General features: G+C 36.7%; 1 protein-coding gene and 1 non-coding gene across 4 annotated transcripts in view; both read right to left on the bottom strand.

The window, feature by feature from the left end:
* The window catches only part of ITFG1 (integrin alpha FG-GAP repeat containing 1), a 307,662-nt gene that overhangs the window by 45,748 nt on the left and 234,543 nt on the right, over positions 1-27,371 (bottom strand). Inside the window, exon 14 of one of the 3 annotated variants that reach the window (XM_057713043.1) lies at positions 18,458-21,383. The exons of the other annotated variants lie outside the window; for them this stretch is intronic. Within the exon in view, the coding sequence (XP_057569026.1) occupies positions 21,120-21,383 (264 nt within the window). The 3' untranslated portion in view covers positions 18,458-21,119. Of the gene's footprint in view, positions 1-18,457; positions 21,384-27,371 lie in introns of those variants that run through there. 3 annotated transcript variants of the gene reach the window in all.
* On the bottom strand, positions 24,521-24,623 carry LOC130839442 (U6 spliceosomal RNA). The gene has a single exon (XR_009049840.1). It is a non-coding gene; the product is annotated as a U6 spliceosomal RNA (small nuclear RNA).

Raw genomic sequence — 27,371 nt, 5'->3', positions numbered from 1 at the left:
ATATAGAGTATAATGTCTTCTCAAATAGTGACAGTTTTACTTCTTCCCTTCCAATGTGGATACCTTTTATTTCTTTTTCTTGTCTGATTGCTACGGCTTGGACTTCCAATACTATGTTGAATAGAAGTGGTGAGAATGGGCATCCTTGTCTTGTTCCTGAATTTACTGGGAAGGCTTTTAACTTTTCACCATTGAGTATTATGTTGGCTCTTGGTTTGGGATAAACGGCTTTTATTACGTTGAGATACATTCCCTCCAACTTTGGTGAGAATTTTTATCATGAATGGATTTTCAATTTTGTCAGATTTGTCAATAAAGGCTTTTTCTGCCTTTATTGAGATGATCATGTGTGCAGTTTCTGTCTTTCCTTTTGTATGTGGTGCATCACATTGATTGGTCTGTGTATGCTGAATCATCCTTGTGAGCCTGGAATGAATCCAGCTTGATCATGGTGTATGATCCTTTTTCTGTATTGTTGGATTTGGTTTGCTAATATTTTGTTGAGGATTTTTGCATATATATTCATTAAAGATACTGGCCTATGATTTTCTTTTTTGTAGTGTCTTTGTCTGGTTTTGGTATCAGGGTGATGGTGACCTCATAGAATGAATTTCAGAGTGTTCCTCTCTCTTCAACTTTTTGGAATAGTTTGAGAAGGATAGGTATAAGTTCTTTGTATACTTGGTAGAATTCCCCAGTGAAGCCATCTGGTCCTGGACTTTTGTTTGCAGGGAGTTTTTTCTTTCTTCTTTTAATTAGAGAATCTATTTCACTTCCAGTGATTGATCTGTTCAAATTATGTTTCTTCTGGACCCATTTTGGCAGGCTGTATGTTTCTAGAAACTTGTACATTTTTTCTAGGTTGTCCAACTTGCTGGCATATAACTGTTCATAGTATTCTTCTATGATTTTTTTAAAGTATACAATTTAATTTTTTTTTTCTTATTAGTAATGTATATATGGCAATCCCAATCTTCCAGTTCATCCCCCCCCAGCCCTGCTTTTCCCCCTTGGTGTCCATATGTTTGTTCTCTACACCTGTGTCTCTATTTCCACCTTGCAAATTGGTTGATCTCTACTATTTTACTAGATTCCTCATGTATGCATTAATATAGGATACTTGTTTTTCTCTTTCTGACTTCACTCTGTATGACAGTCTCTAGGTCCATTCATGTCTCTACAAATGTCCCAATTTTGTTCCTTTTTGTGGCTGAGTAATATTCCACTGTACCACATCTTCTTTATCCAATCATCCGTTGATGGGCATTTAGGTTGCTTCCATTTCCTGGCTATTGTAAATAGTGCTGCAGTGAACACTGGGGTGCATGTATCTTTTTGGATTATGGTTTTCTCTAGGTATAAGCCCAGTATGGTCATTCCATTTTAGTTTTTCAAGGAGCCTCCATACTGTTCTCCATAGTGGCTGTATCAATTTACATTCCCACCAACAGTGAAAGAGCATTCCCTTTTCTCCACACTCTCTCCAGCATTTACTGTTTGTCGATTTTCTGATGATACCCATTCTAACCCGTGTGAGGTGATACCTCATTGTAGTTTTGATTTGCATTTCTCTAATAATTAGCGATGTTGAGCAGCTTTTCATGCGCCTCTTGGCCATCTGTATGTCCTCTTTGCAGAAATGCCTATTTAGGTCTTCTACCCATTTTCTGATTGGGTTGTTTGTTTTTTTGATATTGAGCTACATGAACTGTTTATATATTTTGGAGATTAATCTTTGTCTGTTGATTCATTTGCAAATATTTTCTCCCATTCTGAGGGTTGTGTTTTCGTCTTGTTTATAGTTTCCTTTGCTGTGCAGAAGCTTTAAGTTTCATTAGATCTGACTTGTTTATTTTTGTTTCTATTTCCATTACTCTAGGAGGTGGGTCTATTCTATGATTTTTAATATTTCTGTGTCCCAGTCTGTCTCTGCGTAGCTAGACTGAGTCTTTCCCCAGATTTCATGTCAAGCTGTGGTGTGGAGCGAGTGGGGCTGGGGTGCTTGCCCCTTTCTGTTGGGAAGTGCAGCAAGGCGGCAGCCACAAGTGCAAGGCTCTCTCTGCCCCGACTGTTGGCAAGCCAGCACATGTGCACTTGTTGTGAGTAGAGTTTAGGCTTCTCCAGCCCTTTTGTCCATCTCAGCAGATTTCCAGGAGGTAAGGGGGTTTGTCTCTTCTGTGCAGAACCCTAGGACTGGGATGCTGAAATTGTGGCTCAATTTGCTTGCTCCTCAGGGAAAGGGTCGGTCTGTGTGGATCCTGTCTTCCTCCCAAGGATGCAGGTCCCAACCCAATGCCTTTTTTTCCCATGCTACCTGGTTACATGGAGATCTGTCTTGCAGCTTTGGTTTTCTAGGAGTTCTGCTGAGAATTGTTAGTTTTCTGTGAGAATTGTTCCACATGTATATGTATTTTTGATGTATTTGTGGGGAGAGGTGAGCTCCAAGTCCTCCTCTGTCATCTTAATCCCTGCTCAGATATGCACGATTTTAAAGCAAATCACAGATATTTTCATAGTTTAACGTCCATTCAACTATATTCTTCATGCAATTATTCCTTTTTTCCTTTATAAGTTTTATCATATACATACATGTTAAAATATATTTGTTTATGCCTGTTTTAATATTAATTATTAATATTAATAATATATATGACTTAACTAAGTATATCCAAAATATTACCATTTCAGCATGTAATAGATGTAAATAATTATTCATGCAATAGTTCATATCCTTCATTTTGTGTTAAGGCTTTGTAATCCAGTATGCATTTTTCATTTATAACACATCTCAATTTGAATGCTATATTTTCATTAGAAAGCACTGATTTGAAATTGGATGTCATAAAATTTACAGCTGAAAAAGTAGATTCACATATCTAAGTTCTTCCAAACAAGGTTAAAAGTTGTCTGGTAACTGAATCAAGTATCAAATTTAAATTTTAATTAAAAGTAGATTGAAAAGCCAGTTCCTACTTGCAACCCAAGCCTAATCATGAGCAAGTATTCAATGCATATTTTACAAAACACCTGACCCGCATTCTTCAAAACTGCCAAGATCATCAAAAACAAGGAAAGTATGAGAAACTGTTACAGATCAGAGGAGGCTGGGGAGATTTGGCATCTAAGTGTCATATGGCGTCTTTTTTGGGATCCTGGAACAGGAAAAGGACATTCAAGGAAAAACTGGAGAAATGTGGATACAGTCTAAAGTCTGGAGTTTAGTTAATGGTATTGTACCAAAGTCAGTGTCTTAGTTTTGACAAATATAGTAATTATATAAGATGTTAACAGTAGGGGAAGCTGGGTGAGGGGCATATGGGAACTCTCTATACCATCACTGCAATTGTTCCATAAATATAAAAATATTCCAAAATAGAAAAATTTAAAGTAAAAATAAATACATAAATACCTTCACATTGTTGTGCAACCAATCTCCAGAACACTTTATATCTTGCAAAGCTGAAACTCTATACTCATTAAATAACAACTCTCCTTCCTCTCTTTCCCCTTGCCCTTGGCAACCACCATTCTACTTTCTGTTGCTGAGTTTCACTCCTCTAGATACCTCATATAAGTGTAATCATACATTCTTTGTCTTGTTGTGACTGGCTAATCTCAGTATTATATCCTCAAGTTTCATCCATGTTGTAGCATGTGTCGTGTAGGAATTTCCTTTTTTCTAAGGCTGAAAAGTATTCCATTGTATGTTTGTGCCCCATTTTATTTATCCATCCATCTGTTGATGGATTCTGTGTTGCTTCTGCCTTTTAGCTATTGTGAATATGCTCCTATAAACATGAGTGTCCAACAGATAGATGGCTTTATGAAATTCTGTGATTTGGCTCCCTGGTGTCCTTGCTCCCTGGAATATTAGGATAAGCTTGGGCTCTGAGCTAGGTAGACCTGGGTTACGAGCTTGGTTTTACCAGTTACCAGCTATGCATCTGGGGGCAAGTTACTTAATTTCTCTGATCTTGCTTAATTTTTGTAATAAAGGAATAGTGATATTTAAACACAGAGTTGTTTTAGGAGTTAAATAAGACCTTGCACAAGGTTGGATACATTGTAAGAATTCAATAAATTTCCCCCTTTCCCTTCAAAAAAAAAATTTTTATGTATGGACTTCCTAGGTAGATCAGTGGTTAAGAATCTGCCTGCCAATGCAGGGGACACGGGTTCAATCCCTGTTCCAGGAAGATGCCACATGCCACACAACAACTAAGCCTGAGCTCAAGAACTATTGAGCCCATGTGCTGCAACTACTGAAGCCCGTGTGCCTACAGCCCGTGTTCCGCAACAAGAGAAGCCACCACAATGCGAAGCCTGCACACCACAATGAAGAGTAGTCTCTGCTCTCTGCAGCTACAGGAAGCCCATGTGCAGCAATGAAATGCAGCCAGTAAAAATAAATAAATAAATAAATAAATAAATAAAATTATTTAAAAAATATATTAATTTGAGGCTGATCCATGCTTAAGCATGGTAGCTGTAGTTCACTTTTCATGGCTGTAGAGTATTTCATTGCATAAATATTTTTCATTCTTTTGTTGATCAACACTTGTTACCATTTTTTTTTTTTGCCATGATAAACATGACATTCTTATGTATGTCACTTGATGCACAAGAGCAAACATTTATCAGGGGTTATGTACCCAGAGGTAGAACTGTAAAGTTATATGATATAAGCATCTTCAACTGTACCAGGTAGTGCCTATTCTTTTTTTTTTTTTTTACTGAGGTGGTATTGCCAGTTTACATTCCTACCAGCTGTAAGTTGCTTCACATGCTTAGAAACAAACATTGCTTATGTGGTATACACTTCTTAACATAAATTATTTCATCTCTCCTAGGTTTGTTTCTCTGGAATAGGGTATGCCCTTTAATACTTTAAACCTGTCTCATTGCAATGAAGCTTGGAGATAACACTTATGAGGCTATATTTATCACAGTGTTGTAACCTGAAATTTACTTTATTACCCATAGTCTACGCTATGTACTGGAAGATTGATATCTTTGGCTATAAGTACTATTTTTTTCGTGAACCTTCCTAATTATATTCTTGAATTTTTTTTTCTAATTCACACTTGTAAAATTTCATACTCCTTTTCATACAATCTTATTTTACAGATTTATTTAGGCTTTTCTCTTTTGCCCCAGAGTCAATTAAAAAAAATCAGGTAAGCAAGTCTCTGTTATGAGTCCTAAAGCTGAAATTAACTTCTCACCATGCACCAGTCACTCTGATATTGAAAGAAAAGGTCCAGAAATCCAGACCTCATAACTCTAAGCAGTGGGTCTCAAAGTGTGGCATAAGGACCCCTGGAGTCCAAAAATCTTGGTAAAAAGGGTGGGTAATTAGCAGTGGCTCTAAACTATGGTTTTTCAGACTTGGGTATGTAGCCAACATTTTCTTGAAAATGACAAACTGAGTGTCACTTTTGGGACAATGACTGATAATATTTGTTGCTCCTGATAAAATTTGAGCTTACAAATGAAATTGGAGTTTTGGAAGACCCGTATCTACCACTATGAACCTGACACATTAAAAACTTAAAAACTTTACTTACAGGATCAGTGGTGATATTAACAAATGTGATTTTTAAGTATTATGTAATGAAATGTGTTAATACTGGGAAGATCTGCATACCTCGGTAAAACAGTATTTTCCAAATGACCAATGCATGATGTTACAAAACCATGCATGCATGAAAGATCATTCAAAGTACAAGACAGACCATTGGATTTTGAAGAAACAGAGTAGAGGAGAATCACTTCTAGATCTCGTAAGGACCAAAAAAATATCTCCTTCATAAAAGAAATAAGAACACTTTCAAAAATTGTCAAAACAAAATTCTTTTTGAGCTCTGAGAATTAACCAAAAGTTTGCAAGAATTAAGCGGTCTCTAAGAAAAACAACTGACTCTCAATAAGAACAGTCTACTTTGTTGTGTTTTAATCTGTCCTATTCCCATAACCCCTCCCAAGCTCTGAAGTAGTCCTAAAAACCAACAGCTTTACTACTAAGATAGCTTTGAAAATGAACAGCCTAGCAGTGAAGGGAGGGGTGGAACTCCCTAGTGTCCAATCCTCAGAGAATTATCACTATTTGACCTGTCTGGCAGCTCCCTGAAAAGCTCCATTCTCAATATTTGTCTTTATTTGGCCAGACTGAGAGCTTACTTGGTGTGAACAGCTCTATGGAACTGGAAGTTTGTTAAAAACAATCGTTAGTAGTTGTTTTTATTGAAGCTGCTTGAGATGGTGACATCAGTTTGAGCTAATGAGTGGCTGAGCAAAACTTAAAAGGAAAAATGAGATGTTCAAAGGGGGCTTTGAAAAGCTCTGACATATTCCTGGGAATCTATAAGTCCACACATATGTGTAACCTGCTTTCAGACAAAAGACCTGAGAAGGCCTTAATCTCTCAATCTTTTATTTAAGAAAAACTGTCCACTCATAGCTGACAATTAAACTTACTGAATAAGGACTTCAATGGCTTCACACAATAAAGAGTAGAGACTTCACAGTAATACTCCAGGAAAGTCACTGGACAAACAGCAGCAATAACAACAAACTTAAGGGGTGATTTTCAGTGTGGACACATTATTTGCAATGTCCAGTTTTCAACAACAAAAAATTATGACACACATAAATAGGAAAGCACGCTTCATACACAGGGGAAAAAAAAAGTTGTCAACAGAAATTTCCCCCAAGGAAGCCTAGATGTTTGACTTACTAAGTAGAGACTTTAAATCAGCTATTATAAATATGTTCAAAGAAAGTAAAGGCAATTATGAGAATAGTATCTCACCAAAATGGAGTATCAATAAAGAGATATAAGTCATACACACAAATTACTGTACACTACTTCTGGTGTACAATAACTGAAATAAAAAATTCACTAGAGAGGCTCAATAGTAGATTTAAATCAGCAGAAGAATCAATAAAATTGAAGATATGTCAATTCAGATTATCCAGCCTGAGGAACAGAAAGTAAAAGGAGAAACATAAAGAAAATGAACAAAGCCTCAGACACCTGTGGAACACCATCAAGAATATCTACAATAAAAGGAGTCCTAGAGGAGAGGAGATGAGAGGAGCAGAGAGGAGAGGAGTGGCAGAAAGAATATGTGATGCAAAAATGCCTGAAACTGCCCAAATTTAACTGAATACATTAAACTGCACACGTAAAAGCTCAATGAACACCAAGTAAGGTGAACTTGGAGAGATCCACACCAAGGTACATCATAGTCAAACTGTTGAAAGCCAAAGAGAATTTTAAATGCGGCAAGAGATAAGCAACTTGTTATGTACAAGGGATCCTCAATAAGATTAAAGCTGATTTATCATCAGGAAACCCAGGAGTCCAGAAGACAGTAAGATCAATATTCAAAGTGTTGAACAAAAAAGACTGTCAACCAAGAAGTCTAAAATGTAGCAAAATTATCCTTGAAGAATGAAGGGAAAATTAACACACTGTGAGATAAAAACTGAGAAAATTTGTTATTAACAGGAAATACTAAGGGAGTTCTTCTGGCTGAACTGAAAGTACACTAAACAGTAACCCAAATCCACAGAAATAAAAAGTATCAGTAAAGGTTAACTATAGGTAAATTTACTACATGGTTCAAATGTATTTTTGTTTGTAGCTCTTTTCTCCTATCTAATCTAAAACACTACTGCATAAAGTAATAATGAAAAAAATGGAAAGTGTAATTCTGAGAGGAAACAGGAAGAAAATAACTTCAAATATAGAGTACAAGAAACCAGGGAATTAAAATCATGTCCTAGAAAATATGTAACACAAAAGAGAGCAGTAATGGTGGAAAAGAGGAATAAAAAAGACATAGGATATATTAGGAACAAAATAGCAAAATGGCAGACATAAATCCACCTTATTAGTAATTATATTAAATGTAAATGGATTAAACACTGCTATCAAAAGGCAGACATTAGCAGAATAGATAGAACAACGTGATCCAAGTATATGCTGTCTATAAAAGACACACTTTAAATTCAAAAACAGCAAATAAGTTGAAAGTAAAAAGCATGGAAAAGATATACCATGGAAATAGTAACCAAATGAGAACTAGAGTAGCCACAGTAATATCAGACAAAACAGACTTTAAGATAAAAATATTACAGAGATAAAAAAGGACAATTTATAAACATAAAAGGGTCAATCCAACAAGAAGACATACAATTATAAATAAAAATACATCCTAACAACAGAGCCTCCAAATACACGAGGAATTGATGGGTGAAATAGAGAATTCAACAATAATGGTTGTTGGATACTATTAGAATTATTAATAATAAACCAGTGTCATTCATGGATAGATCAATGAAGAATAAGATCAACAAGGAAACAGAAGAGTTTAACAACACTAGAAATCAACTATATTTAGTAGACATGTATAGAACACTGTACCCAGCTTTAGCAGAATACATAGTCTTCTCTAGCACACATGGAACATTCTCTAAGGGAAACCATATACTAGACCATAAAACAAGTCCCAATAAATGTAAAAGTACTGAAATTGTACAATGTTCTCTGACCACAAAATGAAATTAAATTAGAAATCAACAAAAGAAAGAAATTTGAGAAATTCATAAATGTGCAGGAAATTAAACAACAGGCTTCTAAATAACCAATGGGTAATGTGACAGAGTTGGAAACATTCACTGATATAGTTTCCAATTCCACATTACAACTAACCCTTAAGCAACTGCCACCTTGAGTTTTGGTATAGTTATCCGAAAAGCATATGAAACACTCCCTTTTCCTACTATACATCTGTGTAAGGTTAATTTTTTAAAAAAAATATATCAACCAAGACAATAAAAAACAATGCAGAAAGAGATGTGAGAATCTTCCATGGGTTTCTTATTTATTATTGTGACAGGTATTAAGGATATTTGAAAAAATGCAAAGGAATGTTACTCTTCACTAATTTTTTATTTTGGAAAATATTCTTCTGGGAAAAAAAGATGGCGGCGAAGTAGAGGGACGTGGAATGCATCCCTCTCCACAGATGCATTGGGAACGCACCAAAAGACACAATAATTCCCACAGAGAACCAGCTGAACACCAGCAGACGACCTCGGACACCAGAAAGGACCGCAAGGATCCTGACATAAACAGTAGGGAGGCATCTACGATGGCTCAAAGAGGGTGAAGCGGCGGAGCTGTGGCAGATGGGAGGGAGTGAGAAACATACAAAGGGTCTGCACCGCAGCTCAGCGTTTCCGGAATGAGACGTCGATTCACAGCTGAACAGAGGGTCTGGGAGCAGGAGCATGGGAACCGGAGAGCTGGTTCAGGGTGAGAAAAATTGTTGCCAGTAAGGTGACAGACCGAGAGGACAGGAGGGAAGAGGTCCACGGCAAGGAGTGCCTGCCCCTGAGAGCTGCCCGGCCATGATGGCAGCTGGATGCTTCAGGCTCATGGGCGAGGGGAGGAGCTGCGGGCATAGCTTCTCTCTCTCTTTCCGCGCCTCTGCAACAGGCAGTGGAGAGATGCCCTGTGGGCCACCTAAGGCACTCAGGGATAACAAGTACCCTCAGGCACTCGGGCAGGGCTAGATTAAAACCTCTTGGAATTCCGGCAGCAGGGAGGATGCCAAGAAAAAAAAAAAACAAAACCCTGAGAGAGGCCCAGCTCTGAGATTTTCTGTTTACACCTGAGCCACCAGCATCCCTCTGCAACAGGCACCTCCAAGCCCGAATGAAACAACAGAGTGCCACTGCTCACTCACTCCCAGGGAAAGGAGCCACTATTGTACCCTCTCCCTCCCCACACACCCAACACTTACAGACAAACAATAAAGGAAGCTCTGCTGGTCACAGAATAATGCAAAAAAACCCAAGGTGAGTAGAAGGACACTTACAGCTGAGACTCTAAGGAAACAGAAATATTAGTATCAATCCTATTGAACTGGTCCATTCTGGGATCAGTTCTGGATTTTTTTTTTCCTTTATTAATTACGATCTTAGTTCTAAGGCATCTACAACTTTTATAACATAATTTTTTTAATTCTATTTTTTATTCTATTTTTATTTTTTTGCCGTTTTATATACTTCTATTTCTAGCTAACCTTTTGGTAGTATGGACAATATATCTCTCATACCTTCCTTTCATCCCTATCTTTCATACATTTCTATTCCTTTCTTTTTATTTGCATATTTCCAATCACATTACGCTCTTCTGTTTCCCTTTCTTCCATCCATTTTTAGTTTATTTTATCTTAACATACTTATAAGCAACATTAAGGATCTGCTCAGACTCCTTGCTCTATTCTCCAGATGACGTACTGCCTTGGTATTTAATATTAGGTTTTTGTCTTTATCTTAGTTCTTAGTACAATTGTCTAATTTCATTCTGAGAATCTCCATTCTGTCTGGTGGTACTCTAGCTCTTTTTTATATTTGATCCTAGCTTACAAAATCTCCCTGGATTAGTGTTTGTATGTGTAAGGTGTTATTTGTTTGTTTGTTTGTTTTTGCTTTTGTTTCTGATTTGTTCTGTTTCAGTTGTCAATTTCTGTTGGGTTCCTCTTTGAATATCTGATAGCATACTGGGGTTCTTCTGTCAGGTCTTTCCAGAGCCTTATGTCCTAATGGATTCAGTAATTGTGTGTCTTATACATGTATGTGTTTCCTAGACTTAGTATTTGCTTAACCCAACACTCGGACATTAGTCTGAGGCTTGGACAGTCTTCTATAAACACCTCTATCGCCAGGACAAGCAACCCCAAAAGTCTGGACAACCATGAGGAAACAAAGAAACACCATGCAGGCAAAAGAGCAGGAAAAAAACCTACAAGACCAAATAAATGAGGAGGAAATAGGAAAAATGCCTGAAAAAGAATTCAGAGTAATGATAGTAAAAATGATACAAAATCTTGATAACAAAATAGAGAAAGTACAAGAAACAGTTCATAAGAACTCAGAAAAACAAACAGCCATGGATAACAAAATAACCGAAATTAAAAATACTCTAGATGCTATAACCAGCAGAATGACTGAGGCAGAAGAATGAATAAGTGAGTCGGAAGATAGAATGGGGGAAATAACTGCCACAGAGCAGGAAAAAGAAAAAAGAATAAAAAGAATAGAAGACAGTCTCAGAGACCTCAGTGATAACATTAAGTGTACCAACATCTGAATTATAGGCATCCCAGAAGAAGAAGAAAACAAGAAAGGGTCTGAGAAAATATTTGAAGAGGTTATAGTGGAAAACTTCCCCAACATGGGAAAGGAAATAATTCACCAAGTCCAAGAAGCACAGAGAGTCCCATACAGAATAAACCCAAGGAGAAATACACCAAGACACATATTAATCAAACTAACGACAATTAAACACAAAGAGAAAATATTAAAAGCAGCAAGAGAAAAGCAGCAAATAACATATAAGGGAAAACCCATAAGGATAACAGCTGACCTTTCTACAGAAACTCTGCAGGCCAGAAGGGAATGGCAGGATATACTGAAAGTCCTGAAAGAGAAAAACCTACAGTCAAGCATTCTCTACCCAGCAAGAATCTCATTCAAATTTAACGGAGAAATCAAAAGCTTTCCAGACAAGCAAAAGTTAAGAGAATTCAGCACCACCAAACCAGCCTTACAACAAGTGCTAAAGGAACTTTTCTAAGTAGAAAACCCATAAGAAGGAAAACACCTACAAAAACAAACCAAAAACAATTAAGAAAATGGTAATTGAAGCACACATGTCAATAATCACCTTAAATGTAAATGGATTAAATGCTCCAACCAAAAGACACAGACTGGCTGAATGGATACAAAAACAAGACCCTTCTATATACTGCCTACAAGAAACCCACTTCAGACCAAGGATACATATAGACTGAAAGGAAAGGGATGGAAAAAGATATTCCATGCAAATGGAAGTCAAAAGAAAGCTGGAGTAGCAATACTCAAATCAGACAAATTAGACTTGAAAGTAAAGACTATTACAAGAGACAAGAAGGACACTACATAATGATCAAGGGATCCATCCAAGAAGAACATATCACAATGGTAAATATCTATGCCCCCAACATAGGAGCACCTCAATACATAAGGCAAATGTTAACAGCCATAAAAGGGGATATCAACAGTAACACAATAATAGTGGGAGACTTGAACACCCCACTTACATCAATGGACAGATCATCCAAACAGAAAATAAATAAAGATACACAAGCTTTAAATGACACATTAGACCATCTCGACTTCATTGATATTTATAGGACATTCCATCCAAAAACTACAGAATACAGTTTCTTCTCAAGTGCACACGGAACATTTTCCAGGATAGATCACATCTTGGGTCACAAATCAAACCTCAGCAAATTCAAGAAAATTGAAATCATATCAAGCATCTTCTCAGACCACAACGCCATGAGACTAGATATCAATTACAGGAAAAAAATTGCAAAAAATACAAACACATGGAGGCTAAACAATTCACTATTAAACAACCAAGAAATCACTAAAGAAATCAAAGAGGAAATCAAAATATATCTAGAAACAAATGACAATGAAAACACAACAGCCCAAAACCTGTGGGATGCAGCAAAAGCAGTTCTAAGAGGGAAGTTTATAGCAATACAGTCCTACCTTAAGAAACAAGAAAATTATCGAATAAACAACCTAACCTTACACCTAAAACAACTAGAGAAAGAAGAACAAAGAAACCCCAAAGTGAGCAGAAGGAAAGAAATCATAAAGATCAGAGCAGAAATAAATGAAAAAGAAAGGAAGGAAACAATAGCAACAATTAATAAAACCAAAAGCTGGTTCTTTGAGAAGATAAACAAAATTGATAAACCATTAGCCAGACTCATCAAGAAAAAAGGGAGAAGATGCAAATCAACAGAATTAGAAATGAAAAAGGAGAAGTAACAACGGACACCTCAGAAATACAAAAGGTCATGAGAAACTACTACAAGCAACTCTATGCCAATAAATTGGATAAAGTGGAAGAAATGGATAAGTTCTTAGAAAAATACAATCTTCCAAGACGGAACCAGGAAGAAACAGAAATTATGAACAGACCAATCACAAGTACGGAAATTGAGGCTGTGATTAAAAATCTCCCAACACACAAAAGCCCAGGGCCAGATGGATTCATGGGCGAATTCTATCAAACATTTAGAGAGGAGCTAACACCTACCCTTCTCAAACTCTTCCAAAATATTGCAGAAGGACGAACACTCCCAAACTCATTCTACGAGGCCACCATCACCCTGATACCAAAACCAGGCAAAGATGTCACAAAAAAAGAAAATTACAGACCAATATCACTGAGGAATATAGATGCAAAAATCCTCAACAACATACTAGCTAACAGAATCCAACAGCACATTAAAAAAATCATACACCATGATCAAGTGGGGTTTATTCCCTGGGATGCAAGGATTCTTCAATATACGCAAATCAATCAACGTAATACATCATATCAACAAATTGAAGGATAAAAACCATAGGATAATCTCAATAGATGCAGAAAAAGCTTTTGACAAAGTTCAACATCCATTTATGATAAAAGCTCTCCAGAAAATCGGCATAGAAGGAAATTACTTCAACATAATAAAAGCCATAGATGAGAAACCAAAAGCCAACATCATTCTAAATGGGGAAAAACTGAAAGAATTTCCTCTTAGAACAGGAACAAGACAAGGGTGTCCACTCTTACCATTATTATTCAACATAGTTTTGGAAGTTTTAGCCACAGCAATCAGAGAAAAAAAAGAAATAAAAGGAATCCAAATTGGAAAAGAAGAAGTAAAATTGTTACTCTTTGCAGATGACATGATATTATATATAGAAAACCCTAAAGACTCTACCAGAAAACTGCTAGCACTCATTGATGAGTTTCATAAAGTAGCAGGATACAAAACTAATGCACAGAAATCTCTTGCATTCCTATACACTAACAACGGAAGAGCAGAAAGAGAAATTAAGGAAACTCTCCCATTCACCATTGCAACAAAAAGAATAAAATACCTAGGAATAAACCTGCCTAAGGAGGCAAAAGATCTGTATGCAGAAAACTTTAAGACACTGATGAAAGAAATCAAAGACGACACAAACAGATGGAGGGACATCCCATGTTCCTGGATTGGAAGAATCAACATCGTGAAAATGACTGTACTACCCAAAGCAATTTACAGATTCAATGCAATCCCGATCAAATTACCAATGGCATTTTTCACAGAACTAGAGCAAGAAATCTTATGATTTGTATGGAAACGCAAAAGACCCCGAATAGCCAAAGCAATCTTGCAAAGGAAAAATGGAGTTGGTGGAATCAGGCTTCCTGACTTCAAACTATACTACAAGGCCATAGTGATCAAGACAGTATGGTACTGGCACAAAAACAGAAAGGAAGATCAATGGAATAGAATAGAGAACTCAGAAGTAAGCCCAAACACATATGGGCACCTTATCTTTGACAAAGGAGGCACGAATATACAATGGAAAAAAGACAGCCTCTTCAATAAGTGGTGCTGGGAAAATAGGACAGCAACATGTAAAAGATGGAAATGAAAACACTTCCTAACACCATAAACAAAAATAAACTCCAAATGGATTAAAGACCTACATGTAAGGCCAGACACTATAAAACTCCTGGAGGAAAACATAGGCAGAACACTCTATGACATCCATCAAAGCAACATCCTTTTTGACCCACCTCCTAGAATCATGGAAATAAAATCAAGAATAAACAAATGGGACCTCATGAAACTTAAAAGCTTTTGCACAGCAAAAGAAACCATAAACAAGCCTAGAAGGCAACCCTCAGAATGGGAAAAAATAGTTGCCTACGAAACAACGGACAAAGGATTAACCTTCAAAATATACAAGCAGCTCATGCAGCTTCATAGCAAAAAAGCAAATAACCCAATCCACAAATGGGCAGAAGACCTAAATAGACATTTCCCCAGAGAAGACACACAGATGGCCAACAAACACATGAAAAGATGCTCAACATCACTCATCATCAGAGAAATGCAAGTCAAAGCCACAATGAGGTATCACCTCACACCAATCAGAATGGCCATCATCACAAAATCTGGAAACAGCAAATGTTGGAGAGGGTGTGGAGAAAAGGGAACGCTCCTGCACTGTTGGTGGGCATGTAAGTTGGTACAGCCACTATGGAAAACAATTTGGAGGTTCCTTAAAAAACTACAAATAGAACTACCATAGGAACCAGTAATCCCACTCCTGGGCATATACCCAAAGAAAACCACAATCCCAAAAGAAACATGTACCATAATGTTTATTGCAGCACTATTTACAATAGCCAGGACATGGAAGCAACCTAAATGTCCATCAACAAATGAATGGATACAGAAGATGTGGCATATATATATAATGGACTATTACTCAGCTATAAAAAGGGATGAGATGGAGCTATATGTAATGAGGTGGATAGACCTAGAGTCTGTCATACAGAGTGAAGTAAGTCAGAAAGAGAAAGACAAATATTGTATGCTAACTCACATATACGGAATCTAAAAATGGTACTGATGAACTCAGTGACAAGACAAGAACAAGGACGCAGATGCGGAGAATGGACTGGAGAACTCGAGGTATGGGAGGGGGCGGGGGGTGAAGGGGAAGCTGAGACGAAGTGAGAGAGTAGTATAGACATATATATACTACCAACTGTAAAACAGATAGCCAGTGGGAAGTTGCTGTATAACAAAGGGAGTTCAACTCGAGGATGATGCCTTAGAGGACTGGGATGGGGAGGGTGGGGGGGAGTCGAGGAAGGGAGGGAATATTGGGATATGTGTATAAAAACAGATGATTGAAATTGGTGTACCCCAGAAAAAATAAATAAATAAATAAAATTAAAAAAAAAAAGAAAATATCCTTCCATAAAATATAGGTTAACATGTAAATGGGTTTATTGCTTTCAAATGATTTAATAAGAATATTTAAAGTTGTTTCAGTTTTAATTTCAAATAGAGTAATATTGATAAATAAAACTCACATAAGAAAAAGTATTCAGAGTCTTCAGAGCAAGAAGTTTGAGAACTGCTGCTCTGTACTATGTACATAATGAATAATTCAATCCTTACTCTGCCTTTTCCAATGGAAATGATGTACCTGATACCTGTGCATATGTGTTTCTGTTTCTTACCCCTTATGTCATAGCATTAAACATGTTTCAGGATTTTTCTTCCCCCTTAAATAGTGCCATTTACCTCCATATGAATGTTCAGTGCAAAATGTACTAAATATGGTTATGCCTTCAGCAAGTGTAAAAACTTGGATACTTTTTACTTTGTGTCTCTTCTAATACAGTAGAGGTGCTAGCAGTATTGCTGTATCTTTAATACCTTTAATATACCTTGGTTATATTAGTGATGGTCCAAAGAACCTCAACTTTTATAAATTTATTATTTGGGGAGTGACTGTTGGTATCATTAAGGAATTTTCAACTTAAAAGATTAGGGATTTCTGAAACAATTCCTCCAGTTTAAGTATTTATACACATATCTTGAATTCCCTTATGAAAATCTGAAAAGCTGATATGCCGGGAATGCAATCTATGGGAATGTCAGTCAGCAAAAATGACAACTGTGAATATTTCACTTAACTTCTTTCTTACTTCTCTGAAATACTTTACTAAATTGTTATAGGTTGAATGTGTCTCCCCAAAATTAATATGTTGAAGCCCCAATCCCTAATGTGATGATATTTGGAAGGAGTCAGGGTTAGAGTCATGAGGGCCTGGCCCTTGTGTGTCCTGATAAGAAGAGACACCAGAGAACTTCCTCTCTTTCTCTCCCCCTGTCACAAAGCTAGGAAAGGCCATGTAAGCATGCAGTGAGGAGAAGCAAGCCAGGAAGAGGGCCTTCAACAGAACCTGACCATACTAGCACCCTTATTTCATGATGCTGGACTTCCAGCTTCCAGAACTGTGAGAAAATAAATTTCAACCGTATTTTGTAAAGGCAGCTTGAGATATTTAAAACAAAAATTTAAAGGCCTCCGAGTTATTCCATATATTTCATGTCATGAAGATATTTTAGGTATTAGCTTTCCAAATTTTGAAACTAAGAATGTAGATTTTAGAGTCAGACAATCTGGGTTAAAATTTTTTCTCTTCCACTTATCTTCTGTGTAACCTTGGGAAAGTTATTTAGCTTTCAGTTTCCTCAATTTAAATTAGGCGTAATCATAGTACGTATCTCATAGGATTGTAGTAAACATTGAGTAAATATGTGCAAAACAATTAGAACAGTGCCTGGCACACAGTAAGTCCTCAATATGTATGCACTATTATTTTTTTATTTTGGCCAAATAAATTAATGTCTTTTTGGTAATGATATCTCATTTTCAATTATGCTGAACTACTGAGTGAACAAAATTATTTTGATCAAAACCAGAAACAATTAACAAGTTAATATTCTAATTTTCTTTAGCGTATTGTGGGATTCTAAAATTACAGGAATAATTTATTCACAAGAATGTATGTTTGGATGAAATTCCACTTCTGAGTATATATAATTGCTGTGTAAGAAGACAAGGCTGTTAGCTTACAGTAATCACTTTTCTAAAAGTCCAAGGTTGTGGTTTTCAGACTTTAGCATACATCAGAATCTCCTAGAGGGATTATTAAATTATAGATTCACTGGCTGCATCCCAAGATGTTTCTGTTTGGTAGGTCTTGGTAGGGCCTAGGAGTGTATATTTCTTATACGTTCCCAGGAGATGCTGACATTGGTGGTTTGGGGACTCCTCTTTAAAAGCCACTGATGTATTGGGACTACACTTTGTATACTTTATAAAAATTGGCAGTTTATCAGAGTATTTACTATAACCTACACCTTTGTATAATGATTGGATTTTTACTAAATACAAGACAATAAAACCATTAATTTAGTTGAGTGCATAAAAAACAATGTTTGAAATACTTCTCATTCTTTTCAGCTGCTTTTAGTGGTGCAAAAAATTGTTTTTCTAGTAGCATACTCCTTTTTCAACCAATACAAAGGCAAAGGAGTTAAATGAGGGCTCACAACTGAAATTTCACAGAACTATAAGTCAGTTAGAGAAAGATTTGTATTGGGATCATTAAGAAGCTTTCCGAATTGTGTGATATAATTTGCAATGTTTACACTTAATTTTTTTAGCTGTAAAAGATATGATCTTAAAGTATTTATTGTATAGCTGTTTACTCTTGACCCATACGATTATGACATCAGCATACTCATTTTTCATTCATAACTATAAAATAAAACAGCATGACCTTTTCCTCTTAAAGGCAAACTTTAGCCTATTAGCCAGCTATAGTGAAGTGCAGAATCTGGCTGGAATGTGTGTGGGAGCAGAATTGCCCTGACAAGCGAAGAGGTACATAGGATACAGCAGAAAATATAGATATTTTAGCATCAAGCAACCTTTATTAAAATGTAGAAGCAAATTTTAATTTGCATGTGACAAATTCAGAGAGAGAATAATAACCATGAAGAGAGGAACTGTTTTACTTTCAACAATAAATGCAGAATATTTCAAACAAAAGAATTCTGTATTTTATGTGGTGTCACAAGAGATAGTTTAAAAATGATTTGGAGGGAACATCTCAGAAAAGGAAAATATCTGATTAAATGGATAATTAGGATGCTGGCTTAAAAAAGTTTAGGTGTACTGGTCAGAACACACAGCAAATCAGAGAAAGATGAGAGCAACTTACTTTCTATCGTAGTTGTTATTTTAGCCCAGGAGTTGGCAAAATTTTTCTTTAAAAAGCCAGACAGATAGTAAATATTGTAGGCTTTGTGAGCCATAAGGTCTTGTGTTGCAACTACTTAACTCTGATGTTGTAGCATGAAAGCAGACATAGATAGTATGTAAACAAATGAGTGTGGTTATGTTCCACTAACATTTTATTCACAAAAACAGGCAGCAAGCTGGATTTGGTCCACTGGGTGGAATTTTCTCACCCTGTTCTATCCAGCAGGAGAAGTAATAAGGCAGAAATGACAAACTTCTGAGAGGTAGTTTGCTGGGTATAGACTTACGTGCCAATCCTATGTTTTAATGTTTAGAAATGTTTTCCATATACATGGGGGTAAGGAAAAGGTACTTAATATACACAGTCATACTTTAATGATATATAAAATAAGCAATCACTTTTAACTTCCTATTTTAAGTGAATAATTATGGAGTTCTTCAGAATTCCATGAGACAGTTTCTTCTATTATACAGTGAGACATATAAGTTCCTGATTGAACAGATAAAAGTTTGTAAATGGTGGGAGCAGGTTTTGAGTCAGGGTGTCTAGGAATGGACCTGGTGCTACTTTTGTACATCCTTAGTTTCATTTGAATTTTCCAGACACACTTTTGAGGATGCAACCTATGGCAAGTAGTATGATAATCTTCATTATCTAAGTGCAAAGAGTTCTTGCTTAATGAAATGAAGGCGTACTAGGGTTTCTATAAAATGAACTATTCTCTCAAAAATTTTTTTAATAAAGCAGATACATTTTTATGGAAAATATTTAGTAAATTGACAATAAATTTTTGTAAGAAAGGATTAAGAATTGGTTATTCCTATATAATGCTGAACACTACCCAATCATCTAGTAAGTTCACTTTCTTTGTGAAAATGTTACTACAAATCTCCCACAGATTATCCTACCTTTCCTTTAAAATGTCACATCTGATATTTCAAGGAATTCAGGAAGTTAAATTAAAAAACATCACTGATATCTCAACTTTCCCATACTGTAAGTAAAAAAGGACTGTTTGGTTGTTTTTTTCTTATTCTAGGATGTGTCATACTGATGTAATGTAGTTTAGGTGTTGTATTACATAGCTTCTTTCTAACTAATTGTCCTCTTTATGACATAAGAAATTAGGGTTGGAATGCCGCTATTTTCCTCAGAAAACTATCCTTTTCAGTATCCTGGAGAAATCCTGGTGGTTTCTATATCTGTCTCAAGTACCTGATTATTTAAGGATCTGTTTCAAGGACTTGGGTTCCTACAGTGAAGACCAAATATATTTTACATCATTGGCTCTGGAAGGTAAAACAAAACTGGAAGAACTTAACATACTATGTCTTTTTTTTTTTCTCTCTCTCTCTCTCTCTCTTTTTTTTTAAGAGCATAGGCTCAGTAGCTGTGGCGCACAGGCTTAGTTGCTCCGTGGCATGTGGGATCTTCCTGGAGCAGGGATTGAACCCATGTTCCCTGCATTGGCAGGCGGATTCTCAACCACTGCGCCACCTAGGAAGCCCCAACATACTATGTCTTATATGGTATTACAGATATTACATATAAAATCAGTATTAGGTTTAATTATGCAATATAAATTTATGATTCTAAAATATTAGAAAAATAGCTGATTTACAGCATGACTTTATTTTTCTCAAAGGTAATCATGTTTTTCATAAACATTCACTGATATTTTTCCTTATCTTCATTAGTGTTAGTCACATTGCCCAATTTAGTTCAATACTGAATTTTTTATATTGTTTCTTATTCATTTCTTCAAGACATTAAATTCAATATATTATTCTCTTTATTTTTGGTTATTTTCCTGTTAGAACTATAAGATAATTTTCCTTCGTAAAGGACTGTAAAAAGACATATCTCTGGGAACATAAATAAGGTATGTTTTCCCTTTATATCAGGGCTTTGCAGAGTGCATTTCTCTTGTGAATAAGTTGTAATTTATTTTGCAAGTGCTCACACTTAACAGTGAATATGTGATTTTGGTAAGAGATGGCATGGTAAATTTATCAATGAAGGACCATTAAAAAAATAAACCAAATTTTAGGGAAAGCTCATTTAATAATACATCAAAAATTTATTATATTATGTGTAAAGCACTGTGTTAGGGAGTAAGGACAGAATAATAAACAGGCACAGCCTTTCCTCTTCAAGGAGTTAATACAGATAGCTTACCAACTATATAACAGAAGATAAGTAGTAGGACTAACTAAGCACAAGGTGCTAAGAAACAGTAGAACATGTGTCTAATCCTATGTAAAAGAGGAGCCAGGGAATAATTCTCACAGGAAATATCATCTAACAGCTCACCTGAAGATCACTTGGAAGACTCTGGAGAAGATAAGAAGAGGAGGCTTCAGAGTAGCGGAATAAAATGCAAGATGAGAGAGCACACAGAACAAGTAGTGCAGTGTGCCTGACAGAGAGCTGAGAGAGGGTGTGAGGAGGAACAGCAAGGGATAAGGCTGAAGAGATAAACAGAGGCTTGAACTCTACAAACAAAATTAGAACCATTTCTCAAGGGCAAAGGGCAGCCACTGATTTTAGAAAGATCACTCTGGTTGCTTTTTGAAGGATGACTCAGATGACTCCAGTCAGGCCAAAAATGATGATGGCTCATCTAAAGTAACAGGATAGAGAGAAGTGACAGTTAATGGGAGAGAATAATTAGTAGATTTGAGGGGTGAGGGAAAGGAAAAGGTAACTGAGATGGGGAACATGAGAAGAGGAGTGGTTTTTATGGGGACACATTAGATTTCAATATTAGAGGTCTCTATAAGACACTAAGATATAAAGGTAGGAAGCTCAGGAGAGACAGCTGGTAAATAGATTTCGGAGTACTCAACATTACAAAAAAAAAAAAAAAAAAAGCCAGGGGAGAAACTGGAATACTTCAAGAGTACACATAGAGGGAGAAGAGAACTTAGGATGGAACCTTGAGATGCAGCAACATTTAAAGGATGGGCAGAGGAAAAGTCCATAAAGGAACCTGGGAGAATGGCCACAGAAGTAAAAGGGGATCCAGGAAGGGAGAGCATAAAGGAAGCCAAGGAAAGGGAGTGTTCCTAAAATTGGCCAGCGGAATCAAGGGTAGTTTCAGTGGAGTGATGCCAAAGCCTTGATTACAACAGTGTGTTAAGAATATGGAAGTAAATTGGAGAGATCCAACTGTAGACGACTCAAAAAGTTTGGCTGGAAGAGCAAACATGCATTAGGCAGTGGCTGTAGAGGATGTGGGGTTTTGGAAGGTACTTGTATATGTGTTTATATATAGGAGGGATTTGTGCATTCTTAAATGCTGAAGAGACGGTACCGACAGGGAAGTGGAGTTGAATTCACAGGCCTGATAGAATAAGCAATGGAATGAGGTCCCTGAGAAGTGTGTAGGACCCACAGCATAATTGGTGCATTAATTTTTAGTGAAAGGAAAACAGAAAAGAGATGGGTGTGGATGAAGAGATTACATTTTAGTGCTACAGAAGTCAACTGACAAACTTTTAAGCACGAGGTCCTGTGCTAGGTTGTATAATACACTGGCAAGCAAATTTGATACTATCTCTGCCCGCACTGAGCTATTTAAAAGGAATGTGGCAGCCCCACCCATCAGCAGACAAGCGGATTAAAGTTTTACTGAGCTCTGCCCACCAGAGCAACACCTAGCTCTATTCCCAACCACCAGTGCCTCCCATCAGGAAGCCTGCACAAGCCCCTTAGATAGCCTCATCCACCAGAGGGCACACAGCAGAAGCAAGAAGAGCTACAGTCCTACAGCCTGAGGAACGAAAACCATGATCACAGAAAGACACACAAAATGAAAAGGCAGAGGACTGTGTACCAGAGGAAGGAACAAGATAAAACTCCAGGAATACAACTAAATGAAATGGAGACAGGCAACCTTCCAACAACAAAAAAAGAATTCAGAATAATGATAGTGAAGATGATCCAGAACCTTGGAAAAAGAATGGAGAAGATGCAAGAAATGTTTAACAAAGACCGTGAAGAATTAAAAAACAAACAAACAGGAATGAACAATACAATAACTGAAAAGAAAAACACACTAGAAGGAATCACTTCATGCAGCTCAATATCCAAAAAAAAAAAAAACAAAACCCACAAACAAAACCCAATCAAAAAATGGGCAGAAGACCTAAATAGATATTTCTCCAAAGAAGACATACAGATGGCCAAGAAACACATGAAAAGATGCTCAACATCACTAATCATTAGAGAAATGCAAATCAAAACCACAACGAGGTGTTACCTCTCACTGGTCAGAATGGGCATCATCAGAAAATCTACAAACAAATGCTGGAGAGGCTGTGGAGAAAAGAGAACTCTCTTGCACTGTTGGTGGGAATGTAAATTGATAAAGCCACTACGGAGAACAGTATGGAGGTTCCTTGAAAAACTAAAAATGGAATTACCACATGACCCAGCAATCCCACTACTGGGCATATACCCAGGGAAAACCATAATTCAAAAAGACACATGCACCACAACGTTCATTGCAGCAATGTTTACAACAGCCAGGACACAGAAACAACCTAAATGTCCATCGACAGATGAATGGATAAAGAAGATGAGGTACACATATACAATGGAATATTACTCAGTCATAAAAAGGAGTGAAATTGGGTCATTTGTAGAGACGTGGATGGACCCAAGGACTGTCATACAGAGTGAAGTAACTCAGAAAGAGAAAAAAAAATATCATATGTTAATGCACATATGTGGAATCTAGAAAAATGGTACAGATGAACCAGTTTGCAAGGCAGAAATAGAGACAAAGATGTAGAGAACAAACATATGGACACCAAGGGGGAAAGCAGGGGGAGGGGAGAGTGGTGGGATGAATTGGGAGATTGAGGTTGACATATACATGCTAATATGTATAAAATAGATAATAAAAAATTATTTTCAAAAAAAAGAGTGAAGAAGTATAATATAGACTCACATGGAAATATGTTCATGATATATTGTTAAGAAAAAATATCAAGAAAAATGAATGTGCACAGACTCTTTTCGTATATAGAGTATTAAAGGACTACTTCTAAACTCTTCTGCTGTTCAAATGGAAAAGTACTCATCTGCCTGCTTCTAAACTCATAATCTATAAAGTGGGGAAAGGCACTAGGCTTTGGTAAAACAAATTACCAAGTGACAAGGAAAGAAGCTATAATCTCCACTAACACAGAGGAAGGCCAAAATGTACCTTGTGCTGAGAATAAAAAATTCAAAAAATTAGTTGAGTATTTAAAGAAAAAAATAGGAAATAAGAATATGTTCTTCTGATTCACAGACGTTTATGGTAGCTTTCACTGAAGATATTCATATCTTCCATATTCATATTTCATAAGTTCTGTAACACATATTAAAGATTTACATGATAAGAAAAAATCAAGAAGTAAAGTCGACCTCTAGTCCTATTCTGAAGGCAGATAGCACACCAACATTTCTCAAATATTTGGAACTCACTATCCTTACTAATAAAGAGATGTTACAGAGGCAGGGAAGAAACATTAATGTTGACAAATAATAGCAGATATACTTTTTGAATACTTATTGTGTATTAGGCCTCCACTATGATTTACCTACATTAATTCCTCTAATCTTAATAAAAAACTTAGGTGGGAGTATGGTAAGCAGAATAATCATAACCTAAAGAGGTATACATCCTAATTCCCAGAACCTGCTAAATATTTTTCCTTATATTGGAAATGAACTTTGCAGACGTGATTAAGGATCTTTCTTTCTCTTAAAAACATGGAATGCTTCATGAATTTGTATGTCATCCTTGCGCAGGGGCCATGCTAATCTTCTCTGTGTGGTTGCAATTTTAGTATATGTGCTGCTGAAGCAAGCATACGTGATTAAGGATCTTGAGATGGGGAGATTATCTTGGATTATCAGGGTGTGTGGCCTCAATGTAATCACAAGTGTCCTTATAAGTGAAAGACGAAGGCAAGATGGGTCAGGGTCAGTGATTTGAAGATGCAGCACTGTTGGATCTGGAGATGGTGGAAGGGGCCATAGGTCAAGGAATGTAGGTGGTTTTAAGATGTGAAAGGCAAGGGAATGAATTCTCCCCGAAGCCTCTGGAAGGAATGGAGTCCTGCTGACACCTCAATTTTAGCTCATGAAGCACATTCAGGGTTCTGACCTCAAATGTACAAGAATAAATCTGTGTTGTTTTAAGCCACTAATTTTATGGTACTTTGTTAGCAGCAACAGGAAACTAATATAAGTGGGTACTATGACTTTCCCATTATATTGATGTGGAGAAAGAGACTTAACAGGAGCTAAGTAATTTTCCCAAAGTTACTGCAGATAGTTGAAGAAATTCCCATTTTACATTCTTATTTTCTCTTTGAGGTAGGAGGCAAGGTGAATTTCTAAGAACTGGAAGTTGGAGTTGGTTGTAAGGGGAGACTGGGAAGAACATAAAATAGTTCTCATGAGGAATAAGAATTTCCAGTCTCACATGTAAAGTCTTTACCTCACACTGAGGTATTTACAAAATATAAGATATGATGAATTTGCCTTAAAATAACCTAAGGGAGGACATAAGGGGAATAAGCAGTAGGCAGGGGCACAGGTGAAATAAGACTGGGTATAAGAGGATAGTGTTAAAAGCTGGATGGTAGTATGGGCACAAGGAGTTTTACTACACTAGTGTATATTTTTATATATATTTAAAATTTTTCCCCCCAAAAAGAATTCAGAGTAAAGAGCAATAAATGTCACCGAGGAAAATACATGGAAAAAGCCATGAGGTAAGAAAACAAAAGCAACTTTTAAAATAAAGCAACACTGACAGAGAACCTATCAGTGGTGCCTGAGGAAAAGCAGGGGAGGGAAGGAGGGTCAGGGAAATGGGAAGGAGGGATAGCCAAGGGGCACAAAAAAACCTTTGAGTATGATATATTCATTACTTTGATAATAGTTATCTACCATCTATATATCTTTATTAAGAAGATATATTGTGTATATAAGTATACATTATATACATCATAACATCAAATTGAATATATTAAATATGTGTTTATTGCATGTCAATATACTGCAATAAAGTTGTAAGAAATAAGCAAACAAAATAAAACAATACTGATAAACATGCAAGGAGAGCTTCTGGTTTCTGGCCTGACACGTAGAATTTGGAAGTCATCACTCCTGTACTCTGTTTCTGAAGAAACAGAAAATCATCTCTGCTTTGATCCATTAGAGAACTAAGGTAACAGAGCAACGGCTACCCTGAACACTGAAGAGAAAGGTGGATACAGAGAATCACAACTTATTGGGAGCAGAAGCCCAGAAGCAGAAGACTGAAACTGGAGCCAGTACTGGCAGGAACACTTAAACTGTGATTGAGAAATTGCTGGAGAATCAGTGTGAGCTAGTTTGAGAGTTCAAAACTCCGGTGGAGAAAGAAAAATCTGTGGCTCCCCTAGGATTGCCTTTCTAAGTTTCACCTCCAGGAGCTCCATCAAATTCTCGAGGGGAGGATTGGGGGTAAAAACCCTCCTGCTTCTAGCACAGAGAGGGTAAAGGAACCATTTAAAATTATGCCCAGAGTTCTTTGTTCTCCTTCACAACAGTTCACCCTTAAGGAAAACTATTTTGCTAGAGCTTAAATAACTTGGGTTTTACCAAAACCTAATCAACCTAAGGGAAAGGAAATACCTAACTTCAGCCCCCATAGCCTTCCTGTTTAACCTATAAAGGAGGGCAAGCCGAGAAGCACTTGAGCCACAGCCCAGGGACACAGGCTCACTAAAAAACTGAGACTTAATCACAGGATTATAGGATGCCTCTCTTGCATTGCCTTATACCTCACCACCACATCAATTAAAAGAACTGCAAACCTCAGACCCATTTAAGAGGAAGTCTGTAGGATGACACAAAGACAACAGAGTAGACAAAGACAAAGACACTAGAGGAAAATTTTGCCTGTTTACAGCATAGTTACCACAAACAGTTCACAGTCTAACTCCTAGCAGATAAACATAAATCCTCATAGTGAAGGCTTATCTACCACAGTTCCTTTCACCCAATATATCATGTGTGGCTCTCAACAAAAAATTTTAAGCCATGCTAAAAGGCAGAAAACAAAATTTGAAGAGACAAAGCAAGCATCAGAACCAGACTCAGATATGGCAGGGATGTTGGAATTATCAGACCAGAAATTTAAAATAACTATGATTAATATGATAAAGGATCTAATGGAAAAAAGTAGACAACAGGCAAGAAAGGATTGTTAATGTAGGCAGAGAGATGGAAACTCTAAGAAAGAATCAAAAGAAAATGGTAGAAATAAAAAATACTGCAATAGAAATGAAGAATGTCTGATGAGCTGGACACAGATGAAGAAAGGATCAGTAAACTTGAAGATATATCAATAGAAACCTCCAAAACTGCACCGCAAAGAGAAAAACTAACGAAAATTTGGAACAATATTCAAGAACTGTGGGACAATTATCACAGGTGTAACATATGTGTTGTGGGACTACCAAAATGAAAAGAAGGAGAGAAAAGAACAGAGGAAACATTTGAAGAAATAATATAAGAACTTTCCACAATTAGTGATAGACACCAAACCACAGATTCAGGA

This window comes from Hippopotamus amphibius, chromosome 16 (assembly GCF_030028045.1).
Source record: "Hippopotamus amphibius kiboko isolate mHipAmp2 chromosome 16, mHipAmp2.hap2, whole genome shotgun sequence".
In the NCBI taxonomy this organism is placed as follows: domain Eukaryota; kingdom Metazoa; phylum Chordata; class Mammalia; order Artiodactyla; family Hippopotamidae; genus Hippopotamus; species Hippopotamus amphibius.
This window is presented reverse-complemented; position numbering and strand designations above follow the sequence as displayed.